Genomic DNA, 14,594 nt, shown 5'->3' with positions numbered 1-14,594 from the left:
TTGCAATGATTATGTATTAAGCCTCAGAATAACCACACACTCAGTTTACAGAGTTGGTTTCTTTAAATATTACTGAGATCATACTAAAAATTATATTTGTTTCAAATATAATTTGAACCAAGGTAGAGTGCTACAAGTAGAGAAATCATATTTTTAGTAAAAAATTAACATTCCCTAAAAGATTTGCATATGCAAGGTTGTTTGATGATAGAGATAGATCCTGAAAGCCTTGCATAGTTCAAAACTTCTATTACTCAAGTTTCATTTTCCACCTTTATTGATCTCATTTTCATTACCAATGAGTTTATAGAATTTGCACTTAAGTACCTAGTTATGAAATGTAATATTCTTACCAAGTTGTATTATTATTTCCTGCTCTACTAATGATTCCTGCTGGAATGTCAGTAATGAACAATATGAATACTGTTATCACACTGGATCTGAATACTTTTTATAATTAAGGCTGTTAGCTCAATAGATGAGTGTTTATTGTATGCCAGGCATTAGGCTAACCCTTAATTGTCTCATTTAATTTTCCCAAGTCTGAATATAAGTAATATTGGCCTTACTTAGATCTTCTAATTATTATGGGGAGGAATATTAGTATATCTCTGGAAAACTTGGTTGGATATTAGTAGACTTATTTTTTATTTAGTCACAGATATTACTGAGTTCTGCTAGGCTTTCTGAAATATGAGTTGCTACTGTGTGCAGGGAAGTAAATGCAAGAAAAATATATCTGGAAAGGGGAAAATATTCCTCATACATTTGTATTATTTATAATGTCTCCTGTGTTTGATCTTATTTTTAAAGATCCTAATACCTTTCAGTATCCCTTTTTAAAAATTATTATTTATTTATTTAAAAAAAGATATTTATTTATTTATTTATTTATACAAGCCCTGGGTACAGTCAGAAACGCGGGAGGGTGAGATAATTCACCAGAGCCAGAGCAGGGAGCAGAACAGATAGACTGATGAAATACACTGCTGAAGGGAGTAGCGGGCGCAGCAGGAGAGGTCTGCTGCACCATGTGGGTCCCTTGCTGGCGGCCGGGAATCGAACCGGTGCTGCAGAGGCTGTGGGCAGCTTCACAACCCAGCAATCAACCACTGCACCACCAGGGAGGCCCCCCTTTTTAAAAATTAAATAGCTATTGCAATATGTTTACATTTTACCAAATCATCCACTTGAAATCTAACTTAGTAATATTAGTGCATTTATAGAGTTTTGTAACCATTACCACAATCAAATTTTAGAATATTTCTGTTATACCCCCAAAGAAACTGCATGCTCATTATCAGCTACTCTCCTTTTTTTACCTGCAGCTCAAGGCAACCAATTATCTATTCTTTCTATATATTTGCTTTTTTTTTGACATTCTTTATGAATGGAATCATACCACATCTAGTTTCAGCCACAAAAATTTCTACTATATAACTAATTATAAAATAATTGCTTCACAGTTTGGTTGTATTTGAGTTTTAAAAAAAGTAGCAATACTTCCTCAAAGTTGATCATGAAGGATTCACAATCTAATATTGAATGTAAGTTCTTAATATCAAAAAATATCATGTGAGTCTTTTCACATTTCCGTGGAAGTAAAATGAACGGAAGATAGGTACTACTGTTTCTTATCATTATGTGTAACTTACATAAGTGATAGTATATATCTGAACTACACTTAAACTGTCATAACAGGCCTAGTTCTTACATTTTACCACATCATCTGAGCCTGAGTCTCTGCCAAATCACAAAATTCTTTATATAACACACATTTTCCACTATCAAATAGCAAAAAGAATATTATCATTTTTAAAAAATATAGGCTCTGTGGGAATCATGTTACCATTTCATTTGGGGGAGGTAGGAGGAGATTGAATCTCCTTTTGCTTCCAACTTCTAATTTGTGATGGATTTGGTAAGATGACATTAGAGAACAAGCTATTTTATCTAAATTATCCAAAAAATTGATAATTAGTGTTCTTGGAGACTTAATTACCAACCCATTTGTTTTAAATGGTTGGAAATGAATTGTTCACTGAAGGATTTTTACACTTCATATGTTAGGATTTTTTAGTATGGCATATGTCAGTTAAAACTAAACTTGAAATCAGTCAACCAGTTATTTTATCTTTTGAGACAAATTTGCCTTATGGCCAATTGGTTATGTGGTGAAAATTCTTTCAGCAAAGAACTTATGTCAAAACTACTTAGGACCAAAAATAGTTATAAATCAAAGTTGGAATAATAATAGCCTTTAGGCAAATATTGTGAAGTGTGTTAGTCTGTTAAATCATGTAGGAAACAAAAGGTAGAGTACAAACCAATGTCACGATAGTATAACTTTTATAATTGCTCATGTACTTACCTTTATTGAGATCTTTATTTTTTCATATGGTATAGAGTGGAGTGTCTTTTCATTTCACTTTATGATATTCTTTGAGCATTCCCTGTAGGGTAGGATTTTTTTTTTTTTTTTTTTTGGTCTGGGACTGTCTTAATTCCTTTCTCATTCTTGAAGAACGGTTTTGTCAGTAAAGGACTTCTGGTTGACAGCTTTTTTCTTTCAGAATGTTCAATTTATTAGTCTACTGCCATCTGGCTTTCAAAATTAAGGAGAGAAATTTCTTTATCATCTTATTGAGTATCTCTCAATTATGTTTTTCTTGCTCCTTTCAAGACTCTCTTTTTGTCTTTGTCTTTCAAGAGTTTATGATGTATCTCAGAATGAATCTGTGTGAATTCATTTTACATGGAGTATTTTAAACTTTTTGGATGTTTCTGTTGATGTTTCTTTTCAAATTTGGGAAGCTTTTTATAATTATTTTTTCAAATATTTTCTCTGCTCTGTTGTCCTTTTTCTTTCTGGAATCCTTATCTGTGGTCAAGTTGGTCTGTCACACGGTTCCCTTAGGCTCTGTTAATTTTCTTTTTTATCCTTTTCTTCAGACTTGACAATTTCCATTGTTCTATCTTCAGGTTTGCTTATTTTTTTCCCTCTTTGGTGGTCACTCTTTGCTTGTGACTAGCTTTGGGTTATTACTCTTTCCTTTGTGAGTTTGTCACTTTGATATAAAATTCTCCCTGAATTACTATTTTTTGACTATGCTATTTGTTTTTTTTTTAATGACTTATTTATTTATGCATATAAGAACTGATGTCCAGGCTAGAGATGCAGGTGAGAGGATTCATCAGAGACAGAGTGGGGAGCAGAACAGGCAGATCTACTGAAACAGACTGCTAAGGAGAGCCATGGGTGAGACAAGAGAGGTCTACTGTGCCATGTGGTTTATCTCCCTGGCTGGGGATCAAATTTGTGCTGCAGTGGCTGTGGATAGCTTCATAGTGCTGTAACTTAACCCCTGTGCCACCAGAAAGGCCCTGCTGTTTGATTTTGTGTGTGTGTTTATGTCCCTGACACAGTGCCAGATAATCCTCTCAGCCATTAGTCATTAAGTTGTCTTTCCAAGTTAACCATAGATCTGAGGCATATAGCAAGGGAGGGGAAGGGATGGTAAGTCAAAACAGGGCAGGGAAGAATACAGCTGTCTATGGTGATGGTTCATAGGTGATAGGGTGGCTGGGGAACTATGGGGAGTACAAAGATGTAAAAAAACATAATTAGCCTTCATGTTTGCTGATTTTTGTTTCTGCCTGCTCTAATCTGCTTTTGAAATTCCTCTGGTGATGTTTTTTTGTTTTGCTTATTGAACTTTCAGCACCAGAATTTCCTGTTAGTTTCTTTTAAGATGTTCCGTCTCTTCGTTGATATTTCCATTTTACTCATATGTTATTTTATTGATTTCCTTCTAATCTTCCTTCAGTTTTTAAGCATCTTTAAGATAGTTGTTATGAAGACTTTGCTTAGTAGATTTGTCTTCAGGTCTTTTTCAGGGTTAGTTTCTGTTGATTTATTTTTCCCTTTGAATGGACCATACTTTGCTGTTTCTTTGCAGGCCTTGTGATTTTTTTGTTGAAAACTGAGTATATGAATCTAATAACATGGTAACTTTGGAAATCTGATTTCCCCCCCCCCTTGAAGTATTGTTTTTTTTCTTGTTTATTGTGCTTGTTTGTTATTAATTTTATTAAAATAACATTGGTTTGCAGCATTGAATATGCTTTGTAGGTATAGGATCACACCTCTTCAGATGTCTGTTACTGTACCACACCTACCATCAAAGGCACCCATAGCTCCCACCATAGGGTGTTGGGTCCCCTGCTTTTCACCCTCCCCCTCTAGTGCCTGAATTCTATAATCAGACTCTTAGGGTTTGTTTTTTTCTTTTTGTTTGTTTCTGTATAATTAGCACATGAATTAAACCATAAGTATTTGTCTTTTTCCTTCTGACTTATTTCATTTAGTATAATCCCCTTTGATTCTCTAGTCTAATGACAAGTATTCATCTTTTTAAATAGCTGTGTTAATCCACTCATCTGTCACCATAAAATGTGCTACAGGATATTGATACAAAAGAATGTGTCCTTTGCCCTCAGAGATAAAGAATTCATCAGGGTCAGCTAGCTGTAGTTAAACTAGTAGGTTTACTAGAGGCTTGTGCATGAGGGCTCAAACCAGTGTTGGAGAGGAGAATTTAGCCTGGCTTTGTGACGGGAGTTCGGACCTAGTGCTTTTTGTGTAGCTTGGCCCCTTATGGTCAGTGTGGTGGGCCAAATAAGATTACTCTTTTTTTTTTTTTTAAAGAGTTTTTTTTTTTTTTTAAAAGATTTATTTATTTTTATTTATACAAGCACTGGGTACAGCCAGAGGTGCGGGAGGGTGAGAGAATTCACCAGGGCCAGAGCGGGGAGCAGAGCAGGCAGAAGGACCAAAGTACACTGCTGAGGGGAGCAGCGGGCGGCAGGAGAGGTCTGCGTGCCATGTGGGACCCTCCTCTGGTGGCTGGTGGCTGGGGAGCAGCCGGGGATCGAACCAGCGTTGCAGAGGCTGGGGGCACCTTCGCAACCCAGCGCTCAACCGCTGCACCACCGGGGAGGCCCAAGTAAGATTACTTTTGAATGTATATTTGAGAATGGCTAGGCAAATTTCTTAATTTAGGATATTTATTACTCTAAACTCTTCAAGAACTGAAATTTAGTGCTCTTACAGATTTTCATATAGTTTGTGATGAATTCATGTGTTATACAATGTTTAGTACTGTATGCATTAATTATTTATGTATGTAACAGGCAACTCAAAGTTATGTTGACGAATGTCCTATGGACGGATTTAGGACGGAAATTCAGAAAGACCCTACCTAGAAACGATGCTAATTTGTGTGATGGGAACAAGGTGCACTCAGACTCATTGCCTTCGACATCTGTTGACAGCCTAGAGACATTTCAAAAATTAGAACCTCTTCACCAAAGCCTTAATTTATCTGAAAGGTATGTTGTTCAGTATTGATTTTGTTCAACTTACCACATTTGAAATATGTCCAATAACCTTATAAATAAGATTGTTGGAAATGATTGTTAAGAAAATCTTCAATTATAGGTGTGTCCCACTCAAAAGCAAATCTTAAAGCTGACAGCCTTAGTTTACCAGGTGATAGTTTTATACTTTATTAAGTAGATTAACATATAATTATTTTATAAACAAGTATCCTTACTGTATTTAGTTTACATAATATGATTTATGTGTATATGTTTTTACAGATTTATTAATGATATAAAATGAAAGAATATGTAGATAGATAGGCTTGATTAAATTGCATTTAAAATATTCGTTAAAGAGGCAGAAAATAAAAAGACATTTCTGTTTCTCTCTCTCTCTCTCTCTATATATATATATATATATATATATATATACCTTTTATTTTCTGCCTTTTAAAAATAACTTTTAGATGTTTTTCAGTCCAAGTCTTCCTACTTTTTGCTTGTGAGTTTTCTTGTATTTTACATGCATTTTTATACAAAGAAGATGATATTGAAATATTACCCTGATATTTTTTAATAACAAATAATGCATTTTAATTTTGAAAACTTAAAAGACTAGTTTTGTTGTGTACTTTTAAAAAGTATTGTGTATTGAGTTTGGAGTTGAAATTAGTTTTTGAAATTTGTGATTTGTAACATAGTATTTTTAATGTATTTCCATTATGCTTTTAATTGTTAAATAAGTATTTTTTAAAGGGAGGTACATGCTTTTAATTAGAAAACCTGTCTTTAGCTAGATTATGCTTTGGTTAGGTGGTCTGTAATTTGAATGACACCTCATAAGTACTTTAACCTAAGACCCAGATAAAAACTGCTAACTTTCAACGCAATATTTTTTAAAATACAAGAACTTGCTGAGACATCTGAACATAATATTGTACATTAATTTTTTAAAAAGGGTATTTCAACTGCAGCTGGAGCTGGTGTCAAGACTGGTGATGGAATAAATTTCTTTATGTAAGACTAATACTTGCACTCATCCAGCCTCATGCTACTTGGCCTTACCCTAACCACCTCCTCCTCTGTAACTCCAGCTATTGAAAAATATATTTTATTTTTATTTTTATTATTATATTTTATTATTGTATTTTATATTATTTTGTATTATTATATTTTATTATCCAGCCTATTTTATTTTTCTTATTTTTTTTAGGAAAAAACATTTTATTTTTTAAAAAAATTTATTTTTATATTCCTCAAACAATTGCAACCCCCTTACTTTGACTCCTATCCCTCCTTTCCCCACCCCCCGATAGTGTGTCTCTGGTTCATAGTTGTTTGTTGATTTTGATTTGATTTTTACTTTCTTATAGTTATTCTTTTTTCCTGATTCCTTATTTAGGTTTTCTAGATTCCTGCTATGAGTGAGACCATCTGGTATTTTTCTTTTTCTTTCTGGCTTATTTCGCTGAGCATGATCCCTTCCAGCTAGAGCCATGTTGCTGCAAATTGCATGTGTTTATCTTTTTTGAATGCTGAGTAATATTCCATGGTGTATATGTATCACATCTTCTTGATCCAGTCATCTATTTTCGGGCATTTGGGCTGTTTCCAAAGCTTAGCTATTGTAAACAGTGCTGCTATAAACATAGGGGTGCAGGTGCTCTTTGGAATTGATGTTTCTGTGTCCTTTGGGTAAATACCTAGGAGTGGAATTGCTGGATCATATTGAAGCTCTATGTTTAGTTGGTTGAGGAATCTCCACACAGCTTTCAAGGCAGCCTATTTTAATTTAGGATGTTACAGTGGTGACAAGGATGTGGGACTCCTTCTGCCAGATTCCAGATGGCTCAATAAAATTGACATCTGTGAAAATGAACCTCAGATTTTTTTTTTTTTTTTGGTGTGTGGGACACCACAATCCCAAACCCATAGTGTACACCAGACTGCAAGTTCCCTGTAGAATTCCAAAATAACCTTTGCTACTGCAAAAGAAAACCACAAACTAAGTTAATGAAGGATTTGGAGGCAAGAGAAAGATATATCCAGAGTTGAACATTTTTATGAAATTGGAAAACTATGGGAAAATTTTGGCAGAGAAGAACCAACTGTTGTGTCCACAGTATTGATTTGCAGGTCATGCTAATCAACAGGCAATTAATTAGGATTTTTGTATTTCCTACCATATTTGTTGTATTTGTTGTTCCTACCATATTTTTGTATTTCCTACCATATTTGGCATTAAGCAGAAGAACATTTTGATGACCACTGTTGAATCATGGCCCAGTTGTTATACTATAGGAAAATTTCATACATGACTCAAGTGATAGTAAGCAAAAATGGATATGGTCTTTGGTATCATGTTCCATATAGCATGGTGATATAAAGTTTGGCAGGAAGAATGAAGATAATTCATTTTTTGTTAAGCCATTGAATGCTATATCCATTCTTTATACAAATATTAATCAAGAATTACCAAAAGTGGGAATATTTTCTCTGCTTAAGAGTTTTTTGAGTTCCAAGATGCTCCATGTAAGGTGTCTGGTAAGGAGTGTACAGTCAAAATAACTTACATAGAAGACATTTAAGTAATGGAAATTAAGAATGGAAATAGATAGAGAGGGCGGAGCAACATGGCAGAGAGGAGACGCTGCGAGTAAGATCTCCCATTAAAAAAAGTTAATAGGGAGGAAAAGCCGCAGGTCCCAGTGAGAACTGGGACACAGAAGATAAACGGGTGACGCCAGCAAACTACCCGAAGAAGAAAGTTGCCATAAAAGAGGACTAGAAGGGAGGAAAGCGCAGAACCCTGCTCTCCTCCCCCACCCACAGAGTCCGCACTCTCCGACCGGCAGAGAGGAGGAAAAAAACACACTAAAACGACCAACAAGAACAAACTACGCAGCAAGCGGGACTGTGAGTAGAAAGGAACTATTGCAGCCACCACAACCCGTGAACGGGAGCTGGGGAGAACCCTGCAGGATTTGCCGGAGGTGAGCTCCAGGCGCCATTAAACAGAGACCCCGCCCCCCAGGAGGAGGCCAGGACCAGCACACAGCCCTGGGCCACCCAGTAAGCTTGCCCGGAAAAGCGGTGCGCTGGAAAAGCAAACGCGGATTGGGATCGCGGCTGCCCAGGTCCCTGCGCCTGCGACCTAGGCTTGCAGGGAGACGCGCGCGAAGACCCTCACTGAGGTGAAAGTCCCTCACTGAGTATCCAGGAACCAGGCACCCAGGCACGGGAGCGGGGTGCAAAAGACGCCATTCTGTGGACACTGAACTGGGCTACAGCCCGTGTCCTGGACCTGAGGGCTTTGGAACTGAGATCCAGAGCACAAAATTCAGGGCGTGGGTTCTCCACGATGGTGGGGCACAAGGCAGACACAGCACCCCAAAGCCGTTGAGGTTTACCCTACCATTCCTGCTCTGTTTCCTGTCCCACGGGGTGAAAAAAAAAAAAAAACAGCTCCCCAAGGGCTCTAGGAGAGATCTCTGGTGCCACCTAGCGACTTGAAACCAGCAGAGTCTCCTGGAGGAGCCAATGGCCAGCTGGGAAGTTAGACCACACTGGGCCATGCCGACCAGTAGTCTGAGCCCACAGGGGGAGCGAGTACCCAAAGCCGGGGCAGACCAGGCACGCAGAAGAGTGTGCCTGAGACTGGACACGCAGGGAGTGTGTCCCGCATCGCCATTTTAGAACAGGGACATTTCTCCAGTAAAGACTGCCTGCAGAAGGCTCCCTCAGGAGCCAGAGGTGAGTTGGGGAAGTTCGCCCACACCAGAACACCTCTGGCCTGCAGTCCAAGCCCAGAGGGGGAGAGGGAACCCACCGCCGGGGCAGACCAGGAGCACAGTGGAGTGTGTCCCCACATCGGCATTTTAGAACAGGGACCTTTCTTCAGTAAAGACTGCTTGAAACTGACAGATGGCTTCCAGAGGAGCCAGAGGGGAGCAGAGAAGCTCACCCAAGATGCCGGCCAGTCCCAGCAACACAGTGTCCCAACGCATACGGCAAATTAGAAAACATACAGTAGGGAGTAGAAGAACCACACGCAACATAGCAACTCCTCAGGGAAGAAGCACATCACAAAAAGAAAACCAGCCTCCAGATTGCAACGACAGTAACTTGGAAGAACTTCTGAGCCTTCCAGAAAGAGAATTTAAAATTGCCATGATTAAAAAAATGACAGAACTCATAAAGGAAAACAATGATAAGGGAAAAATAATCAACGATCAGAAGAATGAAATTGAGTCCCTAAAAAGGGAAGTAAAAGAAATGCAGGAGATCAAAGAATTAATGGAAGAACTAAAGAATTCTGGGAAAAGCAATGAAAGCAGAATAGATGAAATGGAAGAACGAATAAGTTCTCTTGAAGACACAGAAATAAAAAGAACCAAAACAGAAAAGGAAAGAGAAGTACGAAGGAAAAAGAACGAAGAAAGACTTCGGGAACTATCGGGCACCATGAGGAAAGGAAATATAAGAGCTATAGGAATACCAGAAGGAGAGGAGAGAGATGTAGGAACAGAGAAAATATTCCAGGAGATAATTGAAGAGAACTTCCCAAATGTGAAGAAGGAGCTGAAAATTGATATACAAGAAGCAAGAAGAACACCAAACTTCCATGACGAAAGGAAAAATACAGCAAGACACATAATAGTGAAGCTCCCAAGAATCCAGGACAAGGAAAAAATAATGAAGCTGACAAGAGGGAAGAAACAAATAACATTCAAAGGAAAACCAATCAGGCTGACATCAGACTTCTCTGAAGAAACACTACGGGCAAGGAGAGAGTGGAAGGACATAGTCAACAGACTCCAAGAAAACTCTATCCCGCAAAGCTTTCCTTCCTCTATTAAGAAAGAATAAGGACCTTCCCAGACAAACAGAAACTATGGAACTTCATTACCAATAAACCCCCACTCCAAAAAATACTACAAGGAATCCTAAAGCCAGAACCTCAGAGGGACGAATAACAACGAAAGAAGGCAAGGAAAAAAAAAGATATTAAAAGAATAAATAAAATCAAAGGAAAGACAAACACAATGGCAAATACAGATGCTAACATATCAATATTAACCCTAAATGTAAATGGACTAAACTCTTCAATAAAAAGACACAGAGTTGCAGCCTGGATTAAGAAACAAAACCCAACCTTTTGCTGTCTCCAGGAAACACATTTAGCTACAAAAGATAAAAATAGGCTCAAAGTTAAAGGATGGAAAACAATCCTACAAGCAAATGGACCAAAAAAGAAAGCAGGAACAGCTATACTTATATCAGATAAAACAGATTTCAAACTCAAAAAAATAAAAAGGGATCCCAACGGTCACTACATTATGATCAAAGGGACAATACTTCAAGAAGAAATAACACTAATTAACATATACTCACCAAATGAAGGAGCACCAAAATATATCAGACAACTGTTGTCATCTCTGAAAACAGACATCAGAGAAAACACATATGTAGTGGGAGACTTCAACACACCACTATCAACAATGGATATATCAACAAGACAAAAAATAAGTAAAGAAACTAAAGCTCTAAATAAGGACCTAGAGCATTTGGGCTTAACAGACATCTATAGAACACTAAACCCCCAAAAAACGGAGTACACATTTTTCTCAAGCGCACATGGATCATTCTCCAGGATCGATCACATACTGGGGCACAAGACAAACATCAACAGATACACCAAGATTGAAATCATACCAACCATCTTTTCTGACCATGAAGGCATCAAGCTAGAAATAAACCATAAAAAGAAGGCAAGGAACTTTCCTACCTCATGGAGACTAAAAACCACACTATTGGAAGACCACTGGACTAGTGAGGAGATAAAAGAGGAAATTAAAAAATTCTTTGAATTGAATGACAAGGAGGACACCAATATCCTAAATGTATGAGATGCAGCAAAAGCAGTAATAAGAGGAAAATATATAGCAATAGAAGCTCACATCAAGAAACAAGAAAGAACTCAAAGAAACAACCTAATCTCGAAGCGCAAAGATCTAGAAAAACAACAACAAAAAACCCCAAAACCAGTAGAAGAAAAGAAATAATAAAAACCAAAGCAGAAATAAATGAAATTGAAACTAAAAAAACAATCCAAAAGATTAATGAAACCAAGAGCTGGTTCTTTGAAAAAATCAATAAAATAGACAAACCCCTAGCCAGGCTCACAAAGGAAAAAAGGGAGAAAGCACAAATAAACAGGATCACAAATGAAATCACAACGGACACAGCAGAAATCAAAAGAATAATCAGTAACTACTATGAAGAGTTGTATGGAAACAAGTTCAACAATCTAGAGGAGATGGACAAATTCCTACAACTCTACAATCACCCAAAGCTAGATAAAGAAGAAATAGAACACCTAAACAGACCAATTACAAGCAGCGAAATTGAAATGGAAATCAAAAACCTCCCCAAAAACAAAAGCCCAGGACCTGATGGATTTAAAAACGAATTCTACCAAACATTCAGAGATGAATTGGTGCCTATCCTTCACAAACTCTTCCAAAAATTTGAGAAGGAAGAGACAATACCAAACACGTTCTATGAAGCCAACATCACACTAATACCAAAACCGAATAAGGACAACACAAAAAAGGAAAACTACAGGCCAATCTCCCTAATGAACACTGATGCAAAAATCCTCAACAAAATTTTAGCTATCAGAATCCAACAATGTATCCATAAGATAATTCACCACGACCAAGTAGGATTCATTCCAGGGACACAAGGATGGTTTAACATCCGAAAATCAATCAACGTTATCCAACACATCAACAAAAAGAAATATAAAAACCATATGATAATATCAATAGATGCTGAGAAAGCTTTCGACAAAGTGCAACACCCATTCATGATAAATGCCCTTGAAATTCTTGGGATACAAGGAACATACCTCAACATCATAAAGGCCATCTATGACAAGCCAACAGCCAGTATCATTCTCAATGGTGAAAAGCTGAAAGAAATTCCATTAAGATCTGGAACAAGACAAGGATGCCCACTCTCACCACTGCTTTTCAATATAATACTGGAAGTCCTAGCCAGAGCAATAAGTCAAGAGAAAGACATCCAAGGAATCCAAATAGGAAAAGAAGAAGTCAAACTATCACTATTTGCAGATGATATGATAATATACATAGAGAACCCCAAAAACTCCACAGAAAAACTAATTCAACTCATCAATCAGTTCAGTAAAGTGGCAGGATACAAAATCAACACGCAAAAGTCAGTAGCCTTCCTATACACAAACAATAAATCTGAAGAAGAAGAAATCAAAAAAACCATCCCTTTTGTTATTGAAACAAAAAAAAAAATCAAATATTTGGGAATAAATCTAACAAAAGAGGTGAAGGACCTATACCAGGAAAACTATAAAACACTGTTAAAAGAAATAGAAGATGACACAAAGAAATGGAAAGACATCCCCTGATCATGGATTGGAAGAATAAACATTATTAAAATGGCCATCCTACCAAAAGCAATCTACAGATTCAATGCTATTCCAATCAAAATTTCAATGTCATTCTTCAAAGAAATAGAACAATTATTGATGAAATTCATATGGAATCACAAAAAAACCCCGAATTGCCAAAGCTTTCCTGAAAAAGAAAGAAGGGAATAGAGGCATCACACTCCCAGACTTCAAACTATACTACAAAGCCATAATCATCAAAACTGCATGGTATTGGAACAAGAACAGACATACAGACCAATGGAATCGAATAGAAAATCCAGAAATAAACCCACAGATTTATGGTCAACTAATCTTTGACAAAGGAGCAAAGAATATGCATTGGAGCAAAGAAAGTCTGTTCAATAAATGGTGCTGGGAAAACTGGGTCTCTACATGCAAAAGAATGAAGCTTGACCACTACCTCACACCATACACAAAAATCAACTCAAAATGGATTAAAGAACTAGACATAAGACCTGAAACCATAAAATATATAGAAGGAAATATAGGCGAAACACTACGTGATTTGCACATCAAAGACATCTTTACAGACACATCACCCAAAGCAGTGATAGTGAAGGCAAAGATAAACAGCTGGGACTACATCAAATTAAAGAGCTTCTGCACAGCAAAAGAGACAATAACAAAAATAAAGAGAAACCCCACAGACTGGGAGAACATTTTTGCACCCAACACTAATGATAAAGGACTGATCACAAAAATCTGCAAGGAGCTGATGAGACTCAACAACAACAAAGAAAATAACCCAGTCAAAAAATGGGCAGAAGAGCTAAAAATAAACTTCTCTGAAGAGGAAATGCAAATGGCCAACAGGCATATGAAAAAATGTTCAACATCACTTGTAATCAGGGAAATGCAAATCAAAACTACCATGAGAAACCATCTTATACCAGTGAGAATGGCACATATTAAAAAACTAGCAACAACAAATGTTGGCGAGGTTGTGGAGAAAAAGGAACTCTCCTGCACTCTTGGTGGGAGTGCAAACTGGTCCAACCACTATGGAGAGCTGTGTGGAGATTTCTGGACCTACTAAACATAGAGCTTCCATATGATCCAGCAATTCCACTCCCAGGTATTTACCCAAAGGACACAGAAACATCAATTCCAAAGAGCACCTGCACCCCTATGTTTATAGCAGCACTGTTTACAATAGCTAAGCTTTGGAAATAGCCCAAATGCCCAAAAAATAGATGACTGGATCAAGAAGATGTGGTACATATATACCATGGAATATTACTCAGCATTCAAAAAAGATAAACACATGCAATTTGCAGCAACATGGATGGCACTGGAAAGGATCATGCTCAGTGAAATAAGCCAAAAAGAGAAAGAAAAATACCGGATGGTCTCACTCATAACAGGAATCTAGAAAACTTAAATAAGGGACCAGGAAAATGAATAACTATAAGAAAGTGAAAATCAAAATCAACAAAAAACTATGAACCATAGACACTTTTTGGGGTGTGGGGGGTGGGAGGGGAGGGATTGGGGTCAGAATGGGTGGGTTGCAATTGTATGGGGAATATAAAAATAAAATAAATTTTAAAATAATGGAAATAGATAGAGCCAGCAGCTTTAAGCATGAATAGGGCGAAAAGTGCCTTGTTAAGGAGTATGGTTTATATAAAGTATTATATAAAATTTTAATATGGAGTTATCTATTATGAAATAAATGCCTTTTTTCAGATATACTACTAGACATAATCTTCCTTTG

At 37.1% G+C, this 14,594-nt stretch overlaps 1 protein-coding gene across 2 annotated transcripts in view; it reads left to right on the top strand.

Moving 5' to 3' along the window:
• The window catches only part of SENP7 (SUMO specific peptidase 7), a gene marked incomplete at both ends in the record, with an annotated part of 137,074 nt that overhangs the window by 27,464 nt on the left and 95,016 nt on the right, over positions 1-14,594 (top strand). For both annotated transcript variants that reach the window (XM_084232254.1, XM_084232255.1), the window contains one exon: positions 5,194-5,391. In XM_084232254.1, coding sequence (XP_084088380.1) covers positions 5,194-5,391 — 198 coding nt within the window. The remainder of the gene's footprint in view (positions 1-5,193; positions 5,392-14,594) is intronic.

The sequence above is a fragment of the Talpa europaea genome (assembly GCF_964194135.1).
Source record: "Talpa europaea genome assembly, chromosome: 4".
In the NCBI taxonomy this organism is placed as follows: domain Eukaryota; kingdom Metazoa; phylum Chordata; class Mammalia; order Eulipotyphla; family Talpidae; genus Talpa; species Talpa europaea.
The sequence above is the reverse complement of the archived record's forward strand: the minus strand, read 5'-3'. Positions and strand labels throughout refer to the sequence as shown.